We start from the raw sequence: 16,073 nt of genomic DNA, 5'->3' as shown, positions 1-16,073 counted from the left end.
TAGAGGTAGCGGACATTGTTGTTTCTCTTCCCTTCCCCATGTACATGAGGCCCTTCAGGATCACAGGCACACATGCAGTGACAATTTGCTCCCAGATCCAAGAGTGTTCAGGAATGGACCTCGAATTTCAAATAGCTGTGATTTTATTTAACTTTATCGAATTCTAGTTTTATTATATTATCACCAGAGAGCTTGGCCTTTAAGATCTCTAATTCTTTGAAATGATTAAGTTTTCCTTTGTGGACTTCTTTGTAATTGATTTTTATAAATATTCTATTGATGTGTGAGAAAAATACAGATTCTCTATTTGAAGGATGTACTTTCTTTCTGTTTATCTAATTCTTCCACATCTTTACTTGTTTAGAATTGTCAGATTTGAGGAGATATGCAGTCATGCACCACATAACGAGGTTTTGGTCAGTGACCGACCGCGTGTAGTGTGGTGGCCACGTAAGATTATTTCCTATTTTTACTGTACTTTTCCTGTGTTTAAGTAGATTTAGATACACAGATACTTGCCATTATGTTACAGTTGCTGTTCAGTGCATGAACATGTTGTATAAGGTCTGTGGTCTAGCTGTATAGGTGTTGTGTAATACACTCTGTGATGTTCACACAGTGACGAAATTACCAGCGATGCGTTTCTCAGATTGTAACCCCCTTGTTAAGCGACCCATGACTGTATAAAAAACTTCCTACAGTATTTGTGTTTTTAACAAATATTCATTAAATTCCCAACAGACTTTGCTTTATAGCTAATTAGAGGCTTGTGAATGATGATGGTTTCTTTGTTAAATGTCTTTTGCCCTGTTATCTTAATTACCATTTTAACCGGAAATGCAATCTTTTCAACTATGAACACCACGGCCCTTCTCACCTCTATGCTTACGTATGCCTGGTGGTGTCCATTTTGTAGTCCTGTGTGTATAACTAGTCTAAACTGACCGTGCTTCTAAAGGATCAGAAGGCTAATCCCATGCCTTCTGCTGATGAGTGCAGTCTTTTTAAAAGGAATTTTAAAACATGATATTAGAGAAATGTAGAAAACGTACTTCGATGATGGGAGGGGAGGTGGTCGGGGAGGCTTATCTCCCAGGGGACACGTATTCTCTGTTCCTGGTATTTCCTCCCCTAGTGGAGCAGCAGTTCCAAAACCAAATGTCTCAAGGGTCCTTTTCACTTTTTAAAATTACTGAGGACCCCAAAGAGATTTGGGTCGTGTGAGTTATATCTATCAATGTTTGCCACATTAGAAATTAAAACAATTTGTAAAATATTTCTGCATTTATTTAAAAGTAATGATTGGGCTGGGTGCAGTGGCTCACGCCTGTAATCCCAGCCTTTGGGAGGCCGAGGTGGGCGGATCACCTGAGATCAGGAGTTTGAGACCAGCCTGGCCAACATGGTGAAACCTGTCTCTACTGAAAATACAGAAATTAGCCTGGCGTGGTGGCACGCACCTGTAATCCCAGCTACTTGGGAAGCTGAGGCTGGAGAATCGCTTGAACCCAGGAAGCAGAGGTTCAGTAAGCCGAGATCGTGCCCTTGCACTCCAGCCTAGGAGACAAGAGTGAAACTCCGTCTTAAAAAAAAAAAACAACAACAAAAAAACAGGACTATCTCACACCTTGGCACACCCTCCTGGTGTCTGATGTGATGGAGGGGATTATTCCTCATCTCTGCTCCTGAGTTCAGTCTTCTGTAAGGTAGCATCTTGAGGCCTCTGGAGCACTTCACTGCACACTGATGAATGTCAGGGTAGAAAAGGAAAATCCTATCTTAGTGAAACTGTGGAAATAGTTTAGACCTTGGGCTCCCTTAAGAGGCCCCTAGACGATGCTTTGGGAACCGTGGTGGTAGAACTGTCTCTCCCAGACTCCCTCTGCCCTGACCCCTCTTATTGGTGAGAAACAGACACGTGTAACTCTTCTTTTTTCCTTTGAGGAATAAAAGATACTTGTACATTTTGGTCTGTTTCTTTCATGTCTTCAGTGTTGTAGGGCAAGAAGCCTATCTGGGGAGGCTTTGGTTATTAAGCAATGCTTAGGGCTTGCTGGCATCATCTCAGTCTAGGATTCAGATTAGGAAATCCATTGCTGTGTGAATCTGAATCGCATCCGCCAGTCCAGCTATTATGAGCAATAATGCTGATAACCTCAGTTGGCCTGAATCCTTTGTCTCTAAATTGATTCTAAAGTGAGGCAGGGAAAAGGGGTGCTATTCAACATTAAAACAAGGAAGAAATTCAATAACAACATTCAGTTAATTTGAAAAGATAAAGGAACAGGATTGAAATTTTAACAATGGTCTTCTCAGCTTTGCTTGGCGTAACCTGATCTTATCTCTGGCCAGTGCCCTCAACTGGTGTATTTTAGTGTAAGATATTTTTATGTAAATATGTTAGAAATCACAGAATGTTTTTCCCCCAAAGATTATCATGTAATTGTCACGTTTATAATGTTATTTGGGACTGAGCATACGACTTAGTGATTGCTCATTCTGGAAATCAAGAAAGGCTGGAAGAATTGGAAGGAAGGGATGAAAAACTCCATTTTCAGAGAAGTAAGAGGCAGATGCAATTCACAGACTCTAAAATGTGCATGAAGCTTACCAAAAGTAGCTAAGCTTGGGCAGTGATAGTATAGGCAGAACTGAGCAGAAGGGCTCAGGCTAACAAAAGCACTTGTCAGGGCCCAGTCTAGAAGATGAGCCCCACAGGCCCTGTGCACTGAGAGCCTGAGTCACAGATGTTCAACTCCAGCTTGCAGAGTGCAGAAGTTCCAGGGAGGACCACTGACAGCAAAGGGCTTCCCAGATCCAGTTTTACTCAGAGACATGGGCTGTGGGATCACCCAGGGATTCACGTACATGCAGGTAGCAGCTGGGGGACAGAGTGCTGGAACTGGGAAGGCTGAAAGCTGCCGTTCCCCCTACCCTGAGGGCCTCTGCAAAACCGACACCCTAGGAAGTCCCACCTCACTCTGAAATGCCTGTTAGAGAAGAAGGTGATGTCACTGCACGGATATTCTCTAAGGAAATTGTGGGAAATGTGTCTGCGAAGCAGGATGGAATCATGACCAGACAGTTAATCATGAATAAAAAAAAAAAAAACAGGAAACTCACGAAGCAGTTCTGTAGCAGAAGATCCCAGTGCAGGAATGCCACAAAACAGAAAAGAGATTTTAATGAGGTTGAGTATCCCATATCCCAAATGCTTAGAACTGGAAGTGTTTTCGATTTTGGATATTTTCAGATTTTGGAATATTTACGTATACATTATGAGGTATCTTGGGGCTGGGATACAAGTCTAAATTTGGAATTCATGTATGTTTCACATACACCTTATATACATAACCTGAAGGTAATTTTATGTAGTATTTTTAATAATTTTGTGCAGCCCATCACCTGAGGTCAAGTATGGAATTTTCCACTTGTCAGTGCTCAAAAAGTTCCAGAGTTTGGAGGATTCTGGATTTTGGAATTAGGGATACTCAACCTGTATAACCAAGTGAGACAGCAGGAGACAAAGCCAAGTTGGCAGAAGGAAGGATGGCATCTGCCGGGAGAACCACCACAGAGGCGAAGGTGGGATTGGAAGGGCCCAGGAGAAAACAGATGTTTTGGGAAACACAAAAAAAGGTGATGGAAATAGTACGAATGAGAAAATTAATAAGAATGAAACCATAATCATGAGTTTAAGAGGAACTAGAAAGAAAATTACAGCTGTAGAGAACAGGGAGAGGGGTTCCAGCGTATTTATCATTGGAATCTTCAAGCAGGAAAACAAAACAAAAGGACAGAACAAATATTTAAAGATAATGTTCAGGAAAATTCTGCTCAGGTAAAAATAGATGGAAGCGTACATTGTGAGAGGGCAAATTTTATGCTGGGGAAGGTTGACTGAGAACAGGTCATGAGTGTGCCACATCCTACAGGACTTATTAAACTCTGAAGATGAGGCAAGAACCTCCCAATGGGTAAACAACGTGTCATCTCTTACCAAGGGAAGAGATCAGGGTGGCTTCAAATTTCTCCAAATTCTTCAGATAGTGGAGTCATCCTTACTTATGGGATCCTCCAGGAAGAAAGGATGGCCCATAAATTTTATGTCCAGTCAAACTGTCTGGTTGCCAGGCTGCAAACAAACAGTATTGATCATGTGAGAACTCAGGGAATACTTATTGTTCTCATGAGCATTTTTGGCTGGAGAAACAACGTCCATCAGACTGGATGTCAGTGAATCTCTACAGCATCAGCTGTGTGGCTGAGGGTGGTGGAGCAGTGTGAGCGGAGGGCAGAGGAGAAAAGGTCGGTGGTTAGAGATTTGTTGACTGTCTCACCTGTAATCACAGGGAGGCACTAAGATGTCGTTCACGAAAATCAAGTTGTACAGGAGAGGGATGGAAGGGAGGAGCAAGATGAATGGCAGTTTTATCACAATGTGGAACAGGAAACTAACAACGCGAAGATGTGTTGTATGAGGATTCCAAAGGAGAGGGAATTACGTAGAGCTAAAATTCCAAAAGTAACCCCTAGGACAAAATAGTGCAAGCATTTCTAAGTTTCAGAAGAACTACAGAGAGAATGAAAACTTTTTCAAAAAAAGCTACAAAAACATGTCATAAAGTTAAGACCAAACATATTGTGTCTATACATGTAAACACATAACCTTATACACATAACCTGAAGGCTGGTAAAAGATTTCAGATTGGATCAAAAAGTGAAACCCAACTCGAAGTTGTATGTAAGAAGCACACCTAAAACAGTGATTTACAAAAGTTGAAAATACAAGAATGAAAAGATGTATTAGGCAAAAATAAAAAATAAAGTGGGACAAAAAGCATTAAAGGAAAGCAGCAGCCTACGTTTTCCTGCCATAATGCACATCAGAGTAGGGGCAACTGGAAGAGCAGAGCATCCCAGGAGGGCAAGCAGAGCAGCGGCGAGGGCCTTGCTTGTCATTCCCACAGGAGACCTCTACTTCACAGGTTCTGTCACAGGGATTTGTTACTGTGGCTTCCTAGAATACAAATTCTACAGTATTTTATTTTAATGCAATTTATTTGCTATTTAATAATGAGTTTTTAAATACAAAATGCTATTTAATAATGAGTTTGGTGATGTTTTTCCTTTTTAATTTCTACATGGAAGGGCTGTTTGATTTTCTGATTGTCTGTTCAGCAAACAACTGCGAGTATGGGCTTAGGCTGTGAAAATATTTGTTAGTGCCCAACCATTCATTCTAGCCTCTTTCTGGTATGCCCTTGTGGTACAGAGACTGGAAAGCTAAAAGCTCCGTTTCAGACTCTTGCAGCCTGGGCTCTGGGAGGAGATATGCTTCCACTAAGTAAATGAATGCCTACAAGACTAGAAGACAGAGTTGCAGGCCGCGGCTGCCTCAGCTCCCTTGTACGAAGGTCTCTTCAGGTTTGCATGGGTAGTGACTGTTTCCTGTACCCAGACTCTGATACAGTGGCTTAATTTAGGATGGCATGTTAGAAATCTTCATGCATGTATGTTATATCGCCGTGGTTTGTAATTCCATATTAAATAGATTTATATGTTGCTCAGCTTTTTTTTTGTCTTTCCTTTAAGCTATTGCAGCTAATTGCAAAATCCCAGTTAACTTCATTGAGTGGTGTGGCACAAAAGAATTACTTCAACATTTTGGATAAAATCGTTCAAAAGGGTAAGATGGTCACTGTATTTTTAATACTCTAAATCTTAATTAGAAATTTGGTGCAACGAGATGGGATTTTTCTTTTATCTTTACCTAGTACACATGCTGTCAAAAACAGTTGTGTAAATAATGTGATAACATCAGAAATACAGGTCATCCCTCTAGTTCCCAGTGTTCTGTTACTGCTGTTTACTTTTTTAAAGTTGCTTTTGCATACAAAGCAATATACTAGGAAAAATAACTAATCCCAGAACTTAAAAAGCTGTTTTACCTTTTCATGGTTAGCTAATCACAGTTCATTTTAGATGTATGCTTCCAAAATTAGCAGGATTGTGACTTACTCACTTAGGCATCAGATAAGCCAGTAATTTTCTTTTTAATTTAATGAGCTTGCCTTGGTAAGTTACTGGCTGTTAGTAAGTGGAATTTTAAATTTTACACCATGACTTTATACATACATAGGAATATATGACTCCATATTTAAGCCACTTTAAAGTAGCCACTTTATGATAAGTACAAAAGAAAGTATAAACTGACCATTTTAAAGGCAAAATTGTAGACCCAACTGAAAATTTATCAGATAAAATTTTAAAGTTTTGAAAAATCTCATTATATTTGTGATATCTCAAAAATGATGTCACTTTTCGGTTGCAGTGAAATTACATCTTTTTTATTGTGCTAAAATACACATAACATAAAATTTACCATTTTAGCAGTTTTTAAGCATCCAGTTCAGTGGCATAAGTACGTGTATATATTATTGGGCACCCATCACAACCATTCATCTCCAGAACCTCTTCATTGTCCCAAAATGAAACTCTTGTCTCCTTAAACACTGAGGCCCCATTCCTCCTCCCTGCCAGCCCCTGGTAATTATCATTCTACTTTCTGTCTCTATGAATTGGACTACTCTAGGTGTCTCATATAAGTGGAGTTATATATTTGTCCTTTTGTAACTAGCTTATTTCACTTTGCATAATGTCTTCAGGGTTCATCCATGCTGACTGTGTGTCAGAATTTCCCTCCTGTTTTAGACTTAATAATATTCCATTCATGTATAGATCACACGTTGTTTGTTCATCTATCGGTGGACATTTGGGTTGTGAAACCGGATTGTTTTTTAAAGTGTTGCTTAACTGTGTCAATCCATAGTTTTATTTTTATTTATTCCAGTTCTTGATGACCACCACAATCCTCGCTTAATCAAAGATCTTCTGCAAGACCTAAGCTCTACCCTCTGCATTCTTATTAGAGGAGTAGGGAAGTCTGTATTAGTGGGAAACATCAATATTTGGATTTGCCGATTAGAAACTGTTCTCGCCTGGCAACAACAGCTACAGGATCTTCAGATGACTAAGGTATAAATATATCGGCATAAGAGTTACTACACTCTTTGTATTACAAAAGTTGTTATCTTTTCTAAGCATACATGAAAGACTGCTATAGCTTTTTGAAAGATTTTCTGATGCTTTCATACGTATTCATTAAATCGTTTTAAAATAGAAAAGGACCAAAGACCCCTAATGGCTTATAATTGCTATTGGAAAGGCAGTGGGAATAGCAATCATTAAACCAGGCTGATCCTGTGGGTGATTAGATGTAAACAGATTTACCTTCATGGGAAATTGAATATTTCAGTTATTAGAATAACATTCAGTAAATTAAGGCTAAATTGTATTGCCAGTAATTCTCTATTTATTTAGTTGTTGCTTCTCCCAAGTTAGTAATTTTTTGTCTTCTTCCTTGCTGTCTTTTTTGGGGATGTGTTTATAGTTCTTGGCAACAATGAACAAGGCCAAAAGAAGGTGCAAATCACATCAGTTGTGTTTGATATTTTTTCTTAATTCTGGTAACTAGTTTCAACAAGAAAAATGTTAACACCATTGCCCCAGGTATTTACATAGTGTTTTATTTAACTCTAGTACTAATAAGAAAAAGAATAAACTGAAGATGTATCTTAGTGGTGTGACTTATGTAGCCTTAGTGGTATAAATGATTCTGCAGATTGTACTGGTAGGGTCATAGTTAACCTTTTATCATAGCACCCCAGGTTCCACATAAAGGAATGGTTTTCAAGTGCCCTTCAAATGCCTTAACTTTTGGCTGTTTATTTGCCATCTAAATATGGGACTTACAAAAAGAGTGATGATTGCCTAGTTTTGAGTCTGAAATTATCATTAGTAATGTAACATTCAGCGTCGGTAAGAGTTAAGCAAGTTTGTATAAACGTTGGACCCTGCTGGGTTGTCTTGGTGTGACCCTATAGTCGTTCAGAGCATTGCACAGGCTGGCTCTTGGCTGCCTCTTTTACTGCGTTCCCCCATGCATAGGTGAGTTGTACTAAAAGTCCGCCTGTAAGACACGCATGGCACAGGCTTGCTGTAGAAGTCCTGACATGAGTGACCAGGTCACATGGCCAAAGTCCCCTTTCTCCTGATGAGATAGATCCCTGGTAGTGATGTCCAGCGGGTGACTTTCTCCTGATGAGATAGATCCCTGGTAGTGATGTCCAGCGGGTGACCTTCTCCTGATGAGATAGATCCCTGGTAGTGATGTCCAGCGGGTGACCTTCTCCTGATGAGATAGATCCCTGGTAGTGATGTCCAGCGGGTGACCTTCTCCTGATGAGATAGATCCCTGGTAGTGATGTCCAGCGGGTGACCTTCTCCTGATGAGATAGATCCCTGGTAGTGATGTCCAGCGGGTGACCTTCTCCTGATGAGATAGATCCCTGGTAGTGATGTCCAGCGGGTGACCTTCTCCTGATGAGATAGATCCCTGGTAGTGATGTCCAGCGGGTGACCTTCTCCTGATGAGATAGATCCCTGGTAGTGATGTCCAGCGGGTGACCTTCTCCTGATGAGATAGATCCCTGGTAGTGATGTCCAGCGGGTGACTTTCTCCTGATGAGATAGATCCATGGTAGTGATGTCCAGCAGGTGACTTTCTCCTGATGAGATAGATCCATGGTAGTGATGTCCAGCGGGTGACCTTCTCCTGATGAGATAGATCCATGGTAGTGATGTCCAGCGAGTGACCTTCTCGGGGAGAGAACAGGGTGTGTCCTTGTCCATGGTGGGTTTTCATGGTCAGGATCCCAAGGATGGGGGTGTTCGGGAAAGGCCAGGAAGCAGCCTTTCTGGTCTGGCTGGGAAGTTCCAGGTGGGATTAGTGGCTCTCCATTCTTTGGAGAGAGATGGGGAGCCAGTGGGGAGATGTGGACCAGTGGAGACAACAACAAAGCTCCAAGGATTGGGCCACACCTCACCAAGAGGAGAGAAAGGAGAAAGCAAGGGAGAAGCTTGCATCTTTGACTGGGTGGGCTGAGAAAGAGCAGGAAGGCACAGCTGTATGCTGAGCTTCCTTCTGGATCTTCTTTCCGTTCATACTACCTGGGAAGAGGCACGGGCTGAGGGATAACAGAAGTGCATGTGGCCCCAGCTTGGCCCACTCAGGGCTGCCCATAGCCTGTGAAGGAAGACACTCTGCTTTTGGCCTGGGATGGTTCCCACAGCCCTGGTAGGCAGAGCACACTCCCATGGCAGTACCTCTCTGCCTCAGCACAGAAGGTTAGGTGTTAGGGTAGTACCATGTTGATCAAGTGGGAAAAATAAGGCACAAGAATGAAATTAATGATTTATCTTTGAGGAATAAGAAAGCACCGATAACACAAAGGTGCCAGTTTTCGTCATGTCCACTCAAATCTTACCATCAAAGACCTTGAACTGGTTTCTTTTGTTTCATTAGTGGTTGCATGCTGCCTGGCATCTCTTCACCTCAGTCCCTGAGTGCTCTCTGAAGCAGGAAACATGGCATGTGCCTCTGTGAGGATCTTGGCTTCTGGACCCTGTGTCCTGCTTCCAGCCTCGAGGAGGGTCAGGTTCCCTTGTAGGAGTTGGCCAGAGGAGTTTTACCTCTCTGGGAATGTTACTTGAAACCAGTAGAAAGAGCACTTTACCAACTCAGTTAACTGAGCTGCATTTGTGGATGCTGGACTCAGTCAGCCAAATTGGTCTGAGGCTGCTTAAGGTAAAGATCTGGTCTCCTGACCCGCTGGCTGATGCTGGATTGCTACCTCACACTTATTCATGTGAATTTTGAGGTGACTCGAGCAGATGGGGTTAGAACAGAGCAGCTGAGAGCCTTCCCGGATCCCTGACAGTGGAACTTCAAGCACACCGCCTAAAGTTCCGCCATGTTAGCCTCACAGGATACAGGGACCAGCTTTCTCCAGTGCGCTGACAGTCGTCTTTGTCTTCTAGATTATCCCAACAAGAAATACCTTGACACCCCTGGCCAGGCGCAGTGGCCCACACCTGTAATCCCAGCCACTCTGGGAGGCCAAGGCGGGTGGATTGCCTGAGGTCAGGAGTTGGAGACCAGCCTGGCCAACGTGGTGAAACCCTGTCTCTACTAAAAATACAAAAAGTAGCCGGGCGTGGTGAAGGCACCTGTAGTCCCAGCTACTCGGGAGGCTGAGGCAGGAGAATGGCTTGAACCTGGGAGGTGGAGGTTGCAGTGAGCCGAGATCGTGCCATTGCACTCCAGTGTGGGCAACGAGGGTGAAACTCCATCTCAGAAAAGAAATACCTCGACACCCCTTCAATCTAAATTCTCATAGTCCCAAAAGTAAGCAGAAATTTAGTATATATTATGTTGAAAAGTTCCTAAGAACTTCAGACATTTTTTTATTGAAAAACAAATACACTTTGCTGTTGAAGCTGCATTTGAAGATACGGCAGTGCTGATGAACTGGAAGTGCTTTCGTGTGCACATCTCTGTGGCTCAGTCAGAGTGGACACACAGGAACGCGTTCATATGCTTCCTCACCCAGTCAGCACTTCCTGGATGCCCCCATGTGCTTGCTAGGCCCCTCGGAGGTGGGACACATGGATCAGCAGGCGTGGCCTTTAGCGTGGGGCGTCCGAGGGCCCAGGGAGATGAGCCCACGGTGAGTCACAGAACTCAGTGGGTTATAACAGATATGCACACAGGGCTGTTGACATTACATTGGTTCACTAGTGATGTGATGTTTTAGGTGGAGCTTAAAGAATGGGCTGGGTGTGGTGGCTCACACCAGTAGTCCCAGCACTTTGGGAGGCCAAGGCGGGCAGATCACAAGGTCAGGAGATAGAGACCATCCTGGCTAACACAGTGAAACCCCGTCCCTACTAAAAATACAAAAAATTAGCCAGGCGTGGTGGCGGGCACCTGTAGTCCCAGCTACTTGGGAGGCTGAGGCAGGAGAATCGCTTGAACCCAGAAGGCGGAGGTTGCAGTGAATGGAGATCACACCGTTGCACTCCAGCCTGGGCGACAGAGCGAGACTCCATCTCAAAAAAAAAAAAAAAAAAAATGAGGGGAAAGTGTCCAGGTGGTGGCCTGTTGGTCAGTGCTTAACAACTGGCTCTCCAGAGGCAAGAGGTTTGATTTGTAGCATTTGTCACTTTCCCACTATGACTGACTTCAAGCCGCCAACGAAAAGTAAACTGGCTAACAAAATTCCCAGAAGTTGCAGAGCTGGCTGCTGTGAGAAGGTGTGGGAACTTCTGCGTCTAGGGGCTGATAGAGTGTGGTGTGCCAAACGTGTGTACTGCTGGGAAGAAGGTGCAGGGCATTAGGATCAGACTCAGGGCTTTATGGGCATTGCAGAGTGTTTGCTGCTCTCTGCCAAGGGTCACTGAAAGGTCCATGTTTAGAGGTACCCCTTCAGTGCCAGGCAGGGACCAGCCAGGTTGGAGGGAAGCAAACCCTCACTGCATTCATGAGGAATGACAGTTAAATGGGAAGGATGAACTTGGGGATACTTCAGCAAAAGACTAGACTGGTGACTTTGAAGTGGGTGCGAGGGAAAGAAGAATTGAGGGAGACTTCAGTTACTCACCACATAGTGAGGGGATGGGCCTCCCGTGGAGAAGGGCAGAGCAGTTGGGAACACAGACTTGGGACCAGGCAGACTGGGCTCGAGGCTGAACCCTGATTGAAGCTAGACCCCGACCTTGGGCAAGCCAGTCAACTCATCTGTACCTCTTTTTTTTTTCTGTGTAAAATAGAATGATAATAGCAACACAAAGTTTCTGTTAGCAGAAGTGCTTCCACAGAGAAACGGGAATTGTTAACAGTCGCATGCAATAGCTGAGACTATCCTGAAGCAAGAGAAGCAGACAGCAGCATCGTTTCTTCCTTCCATTGCGGTGTAGGTGTGAGAGATTTCATAATGGCAGAGAGCATGTAGCTAATCAGTGGAGGAGGTGTGGCAAAAAACGCAGCAGGATTTCTGACATGTTCAGCAAGACTTTTGTGCCTTGTCACATTTCGAGATTTCGTTTGGATGAGAAGTGCTGGCATTTCTGCTACACCCTCTTGTTACAGCCATTAACAGGGCTGTAAAACTGGACTCTGCCAGAAATCCCAAATGCCGAGTTGTCACACCAGACTCTATAACTACTAATCCAGGACTTTTTTTCTTTGTACTACCTTCATACCACCACTTCATACTCCCTTTAAACTTTGTAATTTTAGCAGCAGAATATTTGTAAACTCCTGTCTGCTACAGAAATTTTTCTCAATAGGAATTAGAATGAAGCACCTGGAAGACATAATTCTTCTAAGAGTGTTAGACTTTTAGTTGGGGATTAATTTACATGCACGTGGATTAATTTACATGCACGTTATCGTTTTGTTTTGTTTTGTTTTTGTTTTTGAGATGGGGTTTTGCTCTGTCTCCCAGGCTGGAGGGCAGTGGTTCAATCATAGCTCACTGCAGGCTTTAACTCCTGGGCTCAGGTGATCCTCCCACCTCAGTCGCCTGTGTTGCTGGGATTATAGGTGTGAGCCACCCAGCCTGGCCATTTTCTCTTTTCTATGTGCTCTCTGCCATATGCTAGACAATAAAGATGGAAGGATAGGTTAAGACTTGAATCAAATGTGTCAGACTCATGAGGAATGAACAAAGACGTTTGCTGAGAGCCTGCCGGCACCATGCTGGCTGCTGGGGAAGTGATGTCTCTTGGACTGTGCAGCTCCGTAGCCTACAACACGGTGCAGTGGTGCAGTCCATGAAAGCTTCATGATTATGTCCAGAATGTTAGAGCACTTCACAAACTGTCACACAGTGTTGAGGCCCCACTCGTGTCTGGCAGATGCATAGTGTGCTTGATGAGGTGAAGGCGGCTTAGAGTGCATCACTGGTGGTCCATCCTCATGCTGCCCACAGGGATGCAGGAGAAGCGCCCTGCAGCAGTTTCCATTCTGAAGTCCTAGGAAGTTGCTTCCATCGCGAGGGCATTATAGGGGAGCAGGAGAAGAAAATGGGGTGTCAAGGCACGGGTGCCCCAGTCACCTCTCCCTACACTCCACTGTCCACAGAGGTCAGGCAATTTCAAGAACCAAACTCATGGAATTAGCTCATTCTAGCCAAAAATAGATGGTCACTGTGCTTTGTGTGCAGCAGGAATATAGAAGGGCACAACACATCAGAAGGAAGCTAGCTCTCCCTGTGGCCAAGTACATATATCAACCTATTGGGAACAAAAGAAAAATACAAATCAGAAGCTCGCGGGTGAGCAGACTGAGGTCAGGAACCGAGGCGGGACCGGGTAGCCTCTGTCCCGCCCAAACAGCCAGAACCCCACTGTCAGGAAGAGGTGCTTCTAGTGAGAATGAAGGGAATCATTTAGATACAACTGAGGCCTGAAAAGTCTGAAACAGTATGCACTCAACCCAGGGCTTTCTCAGGTCAACCTCAGAGCAGTTTAATTTTTGAACTGACTGAGCCCACTTCTCGGGGCCAGGGACAGCCACCCTTCCTCAGCCTGGCACGTGCACACACGTGTATCTTCTGAGGGCAGATGCCCTGCATTTACTCTCTGGTGTGCGTGAGGGAGAAATGGTTTGTAAACTTGAAGTCATAGAAATGTAAAGCTGGAAGGTTGGGGGATGTTGGACGGAGGGTGAAAGGTTTCTGTAGTGCAGGAGGAGTCCACTCTAGAGGTTGTCTACACAGCATGATGACTGCAGTTAATAATTATACATCCTTCACTTCAGATTTGCTAAGAGTAGGTCTTAAATGTTCTCACTACAAAAATAAAAGGATTATGACTTGAGGTGACAGACAGCGAGCTGGGCTATGGCCATTGGTTCATAACGCATACAAGCACAGAACACCACGTGCTGCCAGTATAGACAGAGTCCATTTATCACTTACACCTCAATAAAGGGAAAAAACCCACAAAGCTAGAAGGGGCTTTGCAGATGATGTGGTCAACCTCCCTCATCACTGGGGTGACCAGCTGTGACCCATCAAGGCCCAGGGGCTGTCCAGGCCACCCAGACGGTGTGGCGCAGGCCGTGCCCCCTGCTGGTGATGGGTGTCATGTTGCCCTCGTGGTGCGTTGGATTCATCTGGGCAGCAGTGCCACGTCTGCAGACCCTGCTCTTCTCCAGGTGTGTCTCGATGCCGTAGAGGAGTACTGACCTCCTGATGCTGATAGACACGTGGCGCATGGGGAGGTGCAGCAGTGGGGCCTCACCCAGGAACAGCCTGGTTCTGGCCTGCTGTGCAGCCCTCCCCTGCCCTCCTCCTCCAGCCCTCCCCAGGGTGGTGGATGCAGGCCCCTTGATGCCTTGCAATGCATGACCTGGAGAGCTCCTTTTGTGTTGCCATGTTTTGAAGCATTCATTCCAGCTTGACTCTTCAGTTACTGTGTGAACAAACACTGGCCATCTTCTCAGTGAGATGCTGTTGTGTTTTCCTTTCAGCAAGTGAACAATGGCCTCACCCTCAGTGACCTTCCTCTGCACATGCTGAACAACATCCTCTACCGGTTCTCAGACGGATGGGACATCATCACCTTAGGCCAGGTGACCCCCACGCTGTATATGCTCAGTGAAGACAGACAGCTGTGGAAGAAGCTGTGTCAGTACCATTTTGCTGAAAAGCAGGTGAGTGGGATGCAGCAGTGTCCCCTCAGGCAGGGAGTTTAGTAGACTCTGCCTAGGGGCCATACCCTATAAACTCACCTGAAGAGAAAGAATGGCTGAGTGTTTTCCACTTTGAAAGAACCAGGAACAATCAGAATTTATTGAGATTGCTGTGGTTTCTCTCCTACAGAATGTAAGGTTTATTTTTCCTGTTGAAAAAGAACCATGATTCTAAAATAATCCAAAACTGAACAGCAAAGCATGAGCTGAGTTCTTTTCTCTCCCGTTGATAACGAGGTGCGTAGAGTCCCTGGCTCACTGACTGCCTTTTCTCCTGATTTGATGAATCAGATTCCAGTTCTGCTTTTGACCAAGCTGCACATCTTTGAAAAGTCAGGCGCCCTCTGTGTGCCTCAGTGCTCTCAGCACTTGGTAGATGGCACTCCTGAGTGTCCACAGCGCGCCCCGCCACTGCCTTTTGCCTGCTGCACGTGGGATTGCACGTGGGGCAGCATAAGGTGTGTTCTGCTGTCAGTGCTCAAGGCCTTTCCAGGGTGGTCTGCTCATTCCGCATCCACGATGAGACCTTGTGGTCCCTGTTCCTGGGCCTCTGCAGAAACTGGGGGTTCCCCTCATCACCCCACAGATGTCCAAGGCACCTGCTCTGCCTGGGGCTGGGCGCAGCCAGGGAAGGCAGGTGGCTGGAGGGAGGCGCGTTGTGCCCCTCATGGGGTGGGATTGGAACTGTGGTCAGCACTGTGAAGACCTAGGATGGGACTGGGTGCCTTTCATGAGGAGCACAGTCTACCCTTGGAGTGCAGGGCAGTGGACAGGGCCTAGGCAGAGAGCAGGACCCTACCATGGGGAGGGTGCTGTGTGTGTGAGTGGTGGATGGTGAGGAAGCACAGCAGAGGCCAAGCCACATGAAGAATCTTTGTCTGTGTCCTGTGAGCTCAGGGGAGCCAGCAAAGCACATGGAATTGCAGCTTTCAGAAGAGCTTCTGTTCTTGTTTGAGGACTAGGCTGGAGTGGATACAAGAGGATCCATCAGGATCCTGCCTCAGGAAAATAAGAGTTATGGGCCAGGAAGTGCACGAGGGCAACAGGGAAGACATCAGAAGATGACCCTGATGGGATGGGATGGGATGGGATGGGATGGGGGCTCCCACAGGAAGGGGCTGGCCTGAACACGGGCCTCATGGAGTGTGTCTGAGAGGCATGTGGAGCGAGGGCCTGGACAGATGCATATGGAGAGGACAGGAGGCAATGGGATCAGCCTGAGCAGGGCGTGAGGGCACCAACCCCAATGCTGAGTGATAGATGAAGTGCCTCAGAACCTGGGGGGAGCTGGACCCTCAAAGCCATGGACAGAGAGATTAATAGGACAAAGAAAAGCCTGTGAGATTTAGCTGAGCAGAGGTTATGGATACCTTGGGGAGAACGGTCTCAAGTGGAGTTGTTCGGGAGAAGC

General features: G+C 45.2%; 1 protein-coding gene and 1 long non-coding RNA gene across 11 annotated transcripts in view; one reads left to right on the top strand and one right to left on the bottom strand.

The window, feature by feature from the left end:
- The window catches only part of FBXO25 (F-box protein 25), a 73,800-nt gene that overhangs the window by 39,838 nt on the left and 17,889 nt on the right, over positions 1-16,073 (top strand). For all 7 annotated transcript variants that reach the window (XM_050800210.1, XM_050800204.1, XM_050800209.1 and 4 more), the window contains 3 exons: positions 5,596-5,689; positions 6,854-7,038; positions 14,441-14,623. In XM_050800210.1, coding sequence (XP_050656167.1) covers positions 5,596-5,689; positions 6,854-7,038; positions 14,441-14,623 — 462 coding nt within the window. The remainder of the gene's footprint in view (positions 1-5,595; positions 5,690-6,853; positions 7,039-14,440; positions 14,624-16,073) is intronic.
- Positions 7,507-9,999, bottom strand: LOC126960553 (uncharacterized). 4 transcript variants are annotated; one of them, XR_007728048.1, is made up of 2 exons: positions 8,719-9,999; positions 7,507-8,530 (listed from the first exon to the last, which is right to left on the bottom strand). It is a non-coding gene; the product is annotated as an uncharacterized LOC126960553 (long non-coding RNA). The 4 variants fall into 4 exon arrangements; XR_007728050.1 differs by having other exon boundaries at positions 7,507-8,483; XR_007728047.1 differs by lacking the exon at positions 8,719-9,999 and adding an exon at positions 8,625-8,712.

Source organism: Macaca thibetana, chromosome 8 (genome assembly GCF_024542745.1).
Source record: "Macaca thibetana thibetana isolate TM-01 chromosome 8, ASM2454274v1, whole genome shotgun sequence".
NCBI lineage: Eukaryota > Metazoa > Chordata > Mammalia > Primates > Cercopithecidae > Macaca > Macaca thibetana.
This window is presented reverse-complemented; position numbering and strand designations above follow the sequence as displayed.